This window comes from Cryptomeria japonica, chromosome 5, assembly GCF_030272615.1.
Source record: "Cryptomeria japonica chromosome 5, Sugi_1.0, whole genome shotgun sequence".
Taxonomy (NCBI): domain Eukaryota; kingdom Viridiplantae; phylum Streptophyta; class Pinopsida; order Cupressales; family Cupressaceae; genus Cryptomeria; species Cryptomeria japonica.
The window spans coordinates 736,445,975-736,458,935 of record NC_081409.1 but is presented as its reverse complement, the minus strand read 5'-3'; the positions used below and the strand labels follow the sequence as shown (position 1 = coordinate 736,458,935).

At 34.8% G+C, this 12,961-nt stretch overlaps 1 protein-coding gene across 1 annotated transcript in view; it reads right to left on the bottom strand.

The window, feature by feature from the left end:
- LOC131028762 (phosphatidylinositol/phosphatidylcholine transfer protein SFH12) overlaps nucleotides 1-12,961 on the bottom strand; it is a 150,355-nt gene that overhangs the window by 135,817 nt on the left and 1,577 nt on the right. The window contains exon 3 of the mRNA XM_057959100.2: nucleotides 633-1,155. Coding sequence (XP_057815083.2) covers nucleotides 633-1,155 — 523 coding nt within the window. The remainder of the gene's footprint in view (nucleotides 1-632; nucleotides 1,156-12,961) is intronic.

The window sequence follows — 12,961 nt, the reverse complement described above, 5'->3', positions numbered from 1 at the left end:
TTTCCAGAATGATTTGAGTCTCACAAGTTCACAACAACAAACCATGCTTGAAATCAAAAAAGAAATAGAAAAGAGAAATTCAAAAAAGATTGGATGATCCCTAAAATGAAAAAAAATTAAAACTACTACAGCAGTACATGTTTTCCTCCAATGACAGGTGCACAACAATTAAAGTACTTTAAAATTCACACAACAAAAAATTGTTATACCATAATTATAACTTAGATAAAGTTTTAAAAGCTACTTATTTAATCATAACTTAGCTGGAACTTGGTAGAGATGTAGATATCATAATAGTTGAAAGTCAAAAATTGCCATGTACCATAATAAATGTAACCTATAAAAAATGGCACTCTTGGGATACTCAAATGTTATAGGTAATAGGACCCTTTTCAGGAACAAGAGCATGCCAACTTTGATCCCTATATCCATTAAAGATGATCTTAATGTATGGTAGATACCATAGGAAAGAATTTCGAAATCCATCCTCACCCCAACCCCTCAAAAAAAAAAATAGCAACAACGATGCTTAAATGCAAATTATTTATCTAAAAAAATTTCAAAATCAAATGAAAACTGATAAAATATCAACATCAACCACTAAAATGGAGATATTTTCAAATAAACCTCACCGTAAGAGAGTATGGTAATCATCATACTTTTCTGGAAGTAAATTATTTTCCAAAAGCAACTTCCGAAATGAGTGAACCATATCTTGTTCCTTTGGATCACGTACATCTCTGATAAAAAGTTTGCTATCAGAGCTTGTAAGTCGTTTCTTCATTGATCGACTAATCTTTGAGGAGGCTACCCTAAAAGCCTTGATCCCTCGCAGACTGGGATTACTCAGAACATTCTCATCACTTAACTGAATTGCAACTTCATCAGTGTTGAATCTTTTTGAGTGTCTTTCTTGATGTTCTGTACTAGAACAATTGTAATTTATTTGACTTCCTTCATGATATTGAGCAGAAGACCAGCTCAAAGATCTTCTTTCTTGACTTTCTGTAGTTGATCGGAAAGGGAATCTCTCTTTTCTTTCTTGATCTTGAATTGATAAGTTGGAAGATCCTATTATATTTTCTTGTCTAATGTAATCTTCAAGCTTCAACCCTTTCCCTTCACGGAACCCATTGCTTCTGTTTTGTTGGTCACCTGAAAATAATGCACTTTAGATTAGCTGAGATGAAATCCATACAACCAGAAATAACTATGCTCCAAGAAACATACGACAAAGCCAAAAAAGAAATATCAATTTCAAAGTTACAACAATCATCTCAGATTCCATGGATAATCAGCATGAACTAATACACCAAGGAACTCAATATCAAAACAGCTAGAATAATTTACTGCTAATGAGATAGAAAGACAAAGATCAAGATGAACCGTTTTCTGATTACTATCCTCACAATTTATAATTCTGGTTATGCAGATAGGCCCTTATCCTCTTTAACTGAGGGCAGGCTATGGCCAAACAAGAGCAGTATAACTTATTTGTAGACTTAATTGTCAGAAGATCAAGCAACCAATGTCAAATCACGATTTCTCCTTTTTCCCACAAACATCAAAAAAGTGCTATTCATACATGAATATATGAAAAAAATTCTGATTCCAACTATACTACATGTGTGTTTGTAGTTTTTTCTCTATTTTGTTTCCCACAGTACAAAAATTTTAGTTTCACATATATAAAAAATTTCTCATTCTTGTAATTATTTATAAGACAAAAATATGTCAATAGTGTCAATGACTACTCGATCACCATGAGATGACTTAAAATTCACAATAATCAAACCCAACAAAATTAGAATCATAACCTTTCATTCTGTATGTGTATGCATTCACTTTGTTTTCCTTTAATATGTGTGTGTGTGGAAAAAAAAATGATTTGTATCCAATGTAATGCATATAACATAAATGGTCCCAAATTGTTCTGGCAATGGCTAGTAAATCAGCCACATGCTAACTGCCTTAACAAATGTACACTGAGTTTTACACTAATTTAACATTATTGATACCACTGTTTCTAAATGTTCATTTTGTGTATTTTGTGTTTAATATACAGTGCATCTCTCAATCTCTCGAACTTTGCATTTCAGAAGGGTGTGTAGGAACATCTTTAAGTTGTTCTTTCTTTGCACAGTAGACAACACTATAACTCCATTCTGCATCCAGTCCATGGTGAAATGTTACTTGACCTGAAAAGTGTTTTGTCCTCACATGAAACTTTGGATTCGTGACTAACTTCAAAATGCTTCGATTATCACAACAGATGGGTGTAGGATGTCTCAATTGTACAACTATCATTTAGGACCATGATAACACAAATAGTTTCATGTGCCACATTTTCCATCACCTTGTGCTTTTCCTCAATTGACGAACAAACAACTGTGAATGCTTCTTGCTAATCCATAATGACATTCATGATCCAAGATTAAGTACTTACCCTCAATTAGAACCTTTTAACACCAACCAATCTCGTTTAATCTGAATCTACAAATCTAGTTACACCAAATTTGTCACTTAGCACCTATGAGATCCCAAAGTCCACAATGCACAATACATTTGATGTATCTGAGCACACTTTTAGCTGCTTTCCAGTGAATCACCTAGGTATATTCCTAAATTGGGAAAGTCAAATGTAAATCTTAGATCCAATCTAGCAAAGCTAAGATGTACCAAACTGCCCACAAATTGTTTGCATAGATTTTCATCGACCTTAGACTTGGCATTCATCCATAGCTCAATACAGTCTACATTGCTATTGCATACTTTCTTTATAATAACAAAATACTTCCAGCATCTCTCATATGCTTTCTTTGTGACAAGAAAAATTCATACATCTTGTTTCACACGTGTAATCAAATCATTGCAACTTTCTTTGGCTACCAAATCAAAATATACAAAAGAATAGCAGATCATTGTAATTTGTTTTATTGTATTCCTAAAAATCAAGATTCTATAAATGCCTCTAGAATATTGGAAATCACACATTTTTGTTAATTTTGGTGCGCCAAGCTTGAGGGGCATATTTCAAGCTTTAAATGGAGCTCTTAAATATAAAGACCAAATGTGTCTTGCCTTCCTACATGAAACCTTTGGCTGCTCCACATAACTCTTTTCCTTCATACCTTCTTTCAGGAATGCACTTTTCATGCCCATATTGTTTTTTCTCCATCTAATTGTTGATGTGTTTATTATGCACCTCGAACACAAAATAAAATACTAAGTATTTTATCCTCTCTTGAACAAAGAAAGCTTATATGCCGAATGATGTGATCAAATAAGGAAATTCCAAGGTTTATAGTGCGAACTATGCGACTTAAATGTTGTGGATAGACTCAATGATTTGTGATGTGATTTGCTGGAATCACAAGGGGACTTACGTTTATGAACTCCGCTGGAACATGGACTCTATACTAACTCACTGGGAAAATAAAGATAAAAGAGAAAAAGGGTTAAGAGATCCTATGCTAATCCTAAAAATGTAGGAAACCAATGTTGACTCAATGCAACCAAACCAAGCTTTGCTTTGCCATGCGAGAACAACTACACGAAGATGATGCATTCTCCTAGGGACAAGTGAATGATTTTCATATCACCAATGCACACCAACATCACAAACAATAAGCAGAAAGTAATTGAAGTTAAGTATTGATAAGTTTAGTCTAACCACACACTGCAATTTGCAATCGACAAACTCCAAGTGGTATGAACATAGGTTCACCATTCATCTAATTAAGATCTACGCTATGAGAAGTAGAGACCATGCAACAAGTTGAAATAGCACACCAAAATCCACCATAACTTCAATGAAAATAGTATGTTAATTATAACAAGCCTTGGCAACAATCTCCTTTCCTCCTACTCTAACTACTAGCTAACAACTATTAACCGTCTATTCACTATTAACCTTTACAATGAGAAGACTAAGCCTTACATAGAGGTCTCTTTACATTTCAACAAATCAGATCGATTCAAGATCAATGGCCAAGATTACACAATGAAACCCTAAATAGGGATAGTTACAACTAACTCTTGGCCAATGAAATAATTAAAATGAATTGTTGTCCTTCTTTGAATTCTAACCAATAGGAAAATAGATTAGGTATGTTGAACAAAATCCAATGCAATGCCATGTGTCACCTGCTCCATCCTTGAATGAGTCAAGTTCATTATATCTAGACATATTAATGTGGCACAATTTGATAGGTTGGATGATGACTAGATGCCACCTCAACTACACCATGTAGATTACTATGAAGAAATGTTTGAGATTGAGCAATATCTCTTGATACTCAACATTATCCAAGCTAGATGTGATGAAGATGGTGGATTATATTCCCAAATTGTATCATCTAAGTGATCAAGTTTCTGACTTTAATTAACTCTTCTAAAACTATCTACTTCCTTGATCACATTTACATTTCAATCCTCTTAACTTGGGAATCCTGACCTTGTTCTTGCATGGAGTTAGTTCTTAACTTCGTTTGAATACTTTGATATTATAATGTCTTGTGCACCTTGTTGAGTTCCATCCCGACCTTGTTGCAGAGTCCTTATGTGATGCATGCTTTGATCTCAAACATTTTGACTTCTTCCTGACGACCTTTGATTTTGAAATATGAAACACACCCCTGGAGTAGCATGTAATCCCCTTCGTCTTTTAACTTGAACTCCATGTTGTTTTTACATTTGATCAACCTCCTTGTGTTGTATCTTGATTTTGATGATTGTTTGATGTAAACTTTGTGATACCAATGCTTGATCTTCTTGACCTTGATCACCATCCTGTACTGGCTTTGAATCTTGGATTTCCAAAGGAAATTCAAGATTGTTACAACTTCTCCCATTTGCAATCTTTGTTCTTGATCTTTCATTTGCATTGTTGACCTTACTTTTTCTTCATCTTGTAAAGTTCTTCTCCCTCCAAGGTAATGATCTTGATTTTGTGATGATGAATCTGTAGAATATAGTCTACTACTGAGAAGGGGGGTTGAATGAGTAGTAGATGCAGTATTTAAGCTTTGATAACTTCTTAACTTTAAAATTTAACTTGTGTGTAACTAGAGTTGTGTAATCTTCAAAATGAAAACTGAAAGAGAATGATAGCAAAGCAACCACACAAAAACCAATGCACAATATTTTTACGTGGAAACCCAGATTGGGAAAAACCACGGTGAGAAATGCTGCTAGGATCTATCATCCTAATCCAGCCTCACAAATAAAGAAGTTTATACAATTTTAGGGCACCAACCCAAGGAATCACCAAACACCTTCAGAAAGCACCAACTTTCTACAAGATTTCAACAAAGCAAATCAGACTAAGCACCAACTCAGTGTCTTAGACATCAAATTTCAGAATGTTTTCAATACAACAAAACTTATTTACTTAATCCAATCTTCTCTCAATGTGCTGAAACTCAAAAGAATCAGATCAGTATCATCCTCCAACTGTAATAGATGAACAAACCAAAGCAATTTCTTCACAACCTTCAGACATATGAAAACGTCAAGAACATTACAGCCTAAATGATAGCACTCCTTCAAATAAATACATCTGTATCACAACACAGTAATGATATCCTGCAAATGAACTGATTCAACTTCATGTATGATCAGCAATCTTTGAGACATGTAAACAAGTCGTAAGATTTAAAATATCTGAAAGAGCTCTCAAACTGAATGTATAATCAATGTGAGTCTGCAAGAGTTACTGAAATAACTTTCACTATCATCAGCAGTATGCAACACTTGTCTGTAACTTCTAACAGTCTATTAAGAAGAGAACCAAATTAATGAACTGTTATTATTATACCTGATTTAAAAGAACATTTCATCTTCAACTAAAGTGCCTTCAACTGAAATGTCTTCCTCCCTTATAACACAACTAGATTCTTGCAGCGAACTGTATATCTCAGAACCTTTATGTTTGCAGCATTCTGTATTCAAACTTTCAGACCATAGTAATCAAGATTTCATCCTGAATGTAACACGATACCTCTGCTATTTTCAGCAACACATTTTCAACATAATATTTCTTTTTATCATTCACACAATGCATTCACTATTTGTTTCATATTTATTCACACATCCTAAAAACATCGTACTCCAATAAAGCATATATAGGAATGTGGATACCACGTAGGGAGTTGTGACTGCCACAAAACTATCTTATGGTTCAAACTGCAACAACCAACTTGTCAACTAATTAAAGTTATTAACTAGTTGTTGTTTAAACGCAGTTATAACAACCATCAACTGTCGCATAACTCCCATACCAATTATATGCACCAATATTATAAGCATGTTTCAATAACAAACCATGTGTTGCTGAAGACAATACTTACAAATATGTTTACCATGAATACATCTGTCGCTGATATCAATATAGAACTGATAGAACCAGTTCCAGAAATGATACAAAATGAATATAAAAAGAATGGTAACCAAATACGTTGTGAATTCTGTACATTCATTATTCTATTTTCTGTAATACTTATATATTTGTTGTTGTCAAACTACAGATAACAAAATGAATAGCCAACTCCAGAATGAACGTACTAGTGGATATCAATGACAAATATGCCAACAGAATCCTCATTCTTTACTTACAATCAAGGTTGCACGGGTACGGGGGTACTTGGAGACTTTGGAGACTGGTGCTGGTACTGGTACGGCTATTTTTTCAAAATAGGAGACGTGGATACTTGGAGACGCCAATTTCTTTTAAATATAATTTAATAATTTATAGAAATTCTGAAAATATAATGACATTGAACATAAAATAATAATTTAGTAATGGCTGTTGCAACATTTTAAGAAATCCTTGTGACCTTCATTTGTTTTGAGCATTGTTTTTTTCCGTTTGTACTACATTTTGATTATTTTGTTGCCTGTGTTTGTTTTTTTTTAACATTTTAAGGTTTCCTTTCTTTTTGTTTGGTTTGGAGACGATGGGAGACGGGCGGATACGTTAGCGGGAAGTCTCCTCTCTATGGAGACGTTTCCAACCAAGTTTCCGGTGCGGGATACGCATCCGAGTCTCCGGTACGAGTACCCATGCAAGCTTGCTTGCAATATTGATGAATTCTCTTCCTCATGATGCCAACTTGAACGCCTTCTCCAAGTGATTCTCATTACTGGCTTCCATCCTAAAAACAAATACACTATGATTAGAGAATGATGTTTTTCTCAATTCTGAAAATGCATTGCAAGTCTGATTTATTAATTAGGATCAGATTTTTACTTGCTTTAAGGTCTGAGTTTTTTGTTTTTCATCTTGGCAGACTTTATAGAGTATTTGACCTCTTCTTTATTGAATGTCGGACTTCCATCAAGTTTTAGATTACTGACTTGGTGAACCTTAAATGAATTTGACATTTCTATAAGGTCAGACCTTCACAAAGTTCTACAATATGTAGGGTCAGACTTTATTCAAGATTTGCAATGCATGGTCGGAATTTGTGCAAGTTTTACATTATGTAAGATTGGAGTTTGCTAGAGTTGTGCACTATGCAAGATCGGAGTTTTTGCAAGATGTGCACCATGCAAGATTGGAGTTTTTGTGAGATGTACACTATACAAGATCAGAGTTTGCAGGATTCCTATATTGCCTTCTTTCCCTTGGCAAAATTTACACAAGATTTGCAATTTCCTTTGCTGGTTGGATTTTTAAAAAGTTGTGCACTCAATCACAAGGGTGAACTTTATATCAACTTTGTGATTTATGAAATCGGCCTTTCATCCAATTTTGCATTTTGTATGATCAGACTTAGATCAGATTTTGCACTATTTGAAGTCGAACTTTGAAACAATCTTGCAATCCTCCTTGGCTGGTCAGAGTTTTGAGAGGTTTTACATTTATACCCTAGTGAGGGCGGACTTTGTTGAAGATCAGCATTTTAAAAGATCGGAGTTCCAATGAGTTTTACTATGTTTGGATCGGACTTTGACAAGGCTCTGCACAATGCCGATTGGACTTTGTCAAGAGTTTGCACGATGCTGATCGGACTTTGTCAAGTTTTTGCAATTGGAGATTGGAGTTTTACATGATTTTGCATTATTCTCACCAAGGTCGGACTTTGTTCATGTTTTGCACAAGGTGGAGTTTCATGAAGATTTACATTCTTGCACAAATGCATGGTGGAATTTATATCAATTCAACATTTTTCCAATCTTTGCAAGATCACACTTATCTTCGTTTTAACATTTTGGTCTTCCAAAGAATGGCGGACTTTCATCCTTGTGTAACATTTACAGCCCCAAAGTCATGACTTCATGATGTATGTGCAATAAAACCTGTAAGAGTGAGAATCCATTGTGAGGGCTGAATATAGGATTGGGCAAAATTGCAAGGAAACCTTGCAATTCCACCACAAAATGATTCAAACACCCCTTACTTCTTCAAGTCAAATTCATAACCATTATCTTGACTTCCTGCAATTTGACAACTTTGACGACAACTTTTGACAACCTTGCAATATTGACAACATTTTGCAATCCTATCACCAATCCTTAATCTTGACACTTGATTATTGATCCCGGGCTCAAAACAACACTACTTGACTCAATCACCCTAAGGACAAACCTTGCACTCCTTGGACTAACCAAACCAACCCCTCTCATACGCAAAGGCTAAAGACTCGAACTATTGCCAAGCAAAACAACTATCCTAAAAGCAAAAAGTGGGGGTCCCCATCTGCAATGGGACAATGTGTGAAAATGTCACAACACTAGTGTTGTCAGGTAATTATGTCATTGCAATTAGAATGTTGCGTGTTATAAGGGTCAGTGGTTACGTGACGATTGTCGGCAGTTTTTTTGTGTGGTTCTTTAAACACAAACAATTATTGAGATGGTATTTTTGTTATTGTAACCTCCCCTTGGACAATATTTCCATCTACTGGCATATTTGATGCTTCAAGTTTGTCAAAGAAACCAGTTATCCAGAAAACAAATTTTGATGGGAGCAAAGCACACCTCCCCATTAAATTCAATCAAAGTCAATCATGATACATTTTGAAGAGAAAGGTTCAATAAATTTTAGAAGATCCACTTCTTCCTCATTGAAACCCTTTGACATAGCAATTGCCGACAAAAAGCTTAATAGGAGATCAAATATCTACCAAGCCAATGACTTCAACAAATGACAAGTAGACGGAAAAAACTGAAGCTATCTCTTCTATTGCAATCCCTTCCTTTGGTTATGAAAATTTAAATGAATTTTTACAAAAAATCATTTCAATGTTTTGACATAAAAAATATTTATTTGTCCTATAGTGCAAGGCCATCAAGTACATATGTCAGATGTTTTTCAACCTAAGAGAATTTTGAATTGCAATCATCTTGTAATACAATGAATTGTTCTAATACACAAAGATGGTAATTTCAAAATCATCATGTTTAACTTTTGTATTTGGTTCCAGTAAAGGGAATCCATCCTATATTGTTGTAGCTTCTCCTTTGGTATTTTGAGAATATCACATCATGAAAGCATATTTTTCACATCTTGTATTAAATTCACAAAAATACTAAATTTCCAGCACTCTGATTTTAAACTCTATTCTTCTCATGCTGAAATTACTACCATTCCCAAGCTAACTCCTCTCTGTGAATAGAAATCTCTTGTTGCAGATGATGTAATACTAGACATGATAATTCCACAAAAAGGCAAAATAAGAGCCACGCAATAACATGCATCCCCAATAGAGTCACAAAACACTATTACCACAATTCTTTCTACCAGTAAAATCAGTTTGAGCCTATTACAAAATCATTTACAAATCAATGTAATGGGAAAGGAGCTGGGTTACCTTTATTGATATTATTGTATTTATTTTAATCAAATAGTGCAACTATGTACCAAAAAAGATAGTGAATTTATTGGAAACAATTAACCCACTCAAAAAAGTTTGTCTAAGGGAGGAACAAGAGCTATCCACCCGTCCTCACAATTGTGGACAGCAAGATGCACAAGTACCTTGCAACTAGGCAGAAGAGGCATGATCATAGGCCAGTATCAAGTGTCAATAACACCCTAGGCCAGAGAGGGCCAACCAAAAGCCCTGGTGATCTTGCCACGGAACAAAGGAGTTCAACCGCTGCACCAAGAAGGAGGCTTGAAATAAGCCCTTGATTTTCTAATCAATTTCAATATTTTCAATATTTCCACATCCTAGTGCCATTCAACAAGACAAACCTAATATGAGTGATTTGGTATCAGAGCTAGAAGTAGTTTACTAGTGCGGTGATTTAGATGTCACATAATATGAGTGTACCAAGAGTGGATCAAAACAAGAGTTCTTTAGCAAAACATTTCAGTGACTCATCCAAGCCTATCTAACCTAGGCCTTTATTGAAAGCAAAGTTGGAAACATGCTTTATGCATTGGGAAAAGATCTTGAGTTTTTGCATCAATCAAAAGATGCTCTACTTAACAATTTGAAGGAAGTAGAAATTTGTTTACCAAAGGTTGATCAATCAAATTGTGAGATTTTGAAATGGGCTCTAGAAGAATCAATGATTGCTTTGGTCCATCCCAAGTTTATGAGACATCCTAATGAAGATGTGAGACTTGCACTCACCTCTTGCTTTAGTGAATTACAAGATTACAACTCTTGAAGTTCCATACCATGATGATATAATGAAAGAGATATTCCAGCTGATTGTGGAGATTTTCCATGGTTTGGATGATACCAAACATCCTTTTGCTCAGAGGGGCAAAATTCTAGAAACCTTGCTAAGCTTAGATCCTAGGTGGTGATGCTTGATCTTGAATGTGACGATTTAATTCTCAAAATGGTTCACTATTTCTTTACTAAGTTAGGAAGTATCGTTAAGAAAATGATATAACAGCAATGCAAAACCATCATGTCTCTGATCTTGAATGAGGGTGATGATATCTCTAAGCTATTGTTATCTAACTTGTTGGTTGTTTGGAGAAAGGAGCAGGGTGTTTCACCAACAACACATGAGTTGTCAAAAAGATTGAAAATTTGGGAAATCGACAAAAGATAAATTGATTTCTTGTGATTTACAAATTATAGGTCCCCCTAAAATGAGCAAGAACCAATTAAGAAGAGAGAAGCATTGTTTCACATGCCATGAAGTGTGGATGCCTAGTCACTCATGTGGGGATAATAAAGAAGGTGAATTAGTGACTCCTATCACAAATTTAATGCAACAAAGTGATGACGAGAGAAAAGAAGAAACAAAGACAATTGAACTTGAGAAAGAAGAAAAGACAAAACTTGAGGGAGAGCTCCACAATCTCCACGATGATTCATACGAAAGCTATGCAAATGAGATAAAATTTGAAGTCATTAGTGAGGAAGAATATTTGTTTGCTACAAATTCCAGATTAACGGATAATAATGAGCACTCATACCAAGACAATGAAGCTTATTCGAAAATTGAAGGAGAGGCACATGAGAGTCGAGACCTATAGCATCCACGATGACGCCATTGGAAGGTATCAAGAAAATTGTAATTTTTTGCCTACTAACAACAATTCATTATCCTTGCATGATTCCGGCATTCATGAGGAAGATTAGAATAAACAATTATTGGTGGCAACTGAAATGACGTGCAAGCCTTATCTAAGTCGAACAACATGAAAAGGTTCATTAAAAAGGCACAAAGAGGTCAGCTGGAACAAATTGTTACATGATAGTAAAGAGTACAATGGAAAAAATGAAATCAGCATATTTGCACATGATCAAAGATAGAGATGTGGCTACCAAATTTGCAAATGAGGCTTTATCTATATCTAGAGAAACGAAGGCAAAGATTGATGACCTCACCTTTAAGCTTAAATAAACCAAGAACTCTTTGGAAAGAACTCAGATAGCACTCCTAGACGCAGAAGAACAGCTTGCTACGATTACAAAATTCAGGGAGCAAGAGAATGAAGAGAGGGCTAAAGAAATTAAGCAAGTGATTGATAAGTTTGATAAGCTTCAAGGAGATTTTTATTTGGAATAGTATCCTAAAATTGCATGTTCAAATATAGGGCAACAAGAGGATTGCTTTAAATTCAAGAATGGAAATGACTTCCAATCTATTGATAATCCACTTTTTGAAATTTACACATAGTTAACTTTGCCAATCCATTTTTTGTGATGGAAGCTAGGACATTTATTGATTTTAGTAATACTGTTGGTGACATCACAAGATATGGAATCCAGGTGATCATTTGGGATACCCAAGACAAAAAATTAGAGTGGAGCATGCAAGCGAATTTCACACTAGTGGAATGGTGAAGTACTTCAACTTGGTTCTTCAGGATGGCTGTTATGTTGGACCATGAAAAAGAAAACAAAGACTTGGTAAATTAGTATTCCAAATTTAATCAAAATGGTGCAACGAAGATGTGGTGAAGCATTCTACATTTGGGACCTTGGTATCGACATACAAAATTCAAGCAGAAAGAAGCAACAATTTTCTAGACTCACTTGGGATCCTAGTATATACACAAACTGCAGCCAGGTGAATTTTCTAATATGGTTTGAGGACAAGCAATATACATACCCAACAAGCAATATATATACCATGTCAATTTAGAGTTCGTTTGCATCTATGCTAGCCAACAACAAAAAATGTTATATATACCCTTTACAAATTTAAATCAAAAACACTCCCCTCTACAACTCAACCAAAAAGGGCAGATATAGTTCTTAGTTAATAACATTTCAAATTTAGAGTTCATTTGAACATATCTGAGCTGCAGAGACCTTAACCTTACACAAATTTCAACCTCTTTCACTATACAATCCAGAACAATTAAATTTCAGAACGACTTTCCTACTTAATACAATGAAAAAAGGCAACTAAATTTCTAGTAAATCATATAAACAGAGAACTTTACAATCATTTCAAATTCGGGATTCATTTTGACATATCTTAGCCGCAGAAATGAAACTGCTGCCGAATTTCAACCACTATCAAAATGCAAACAAAA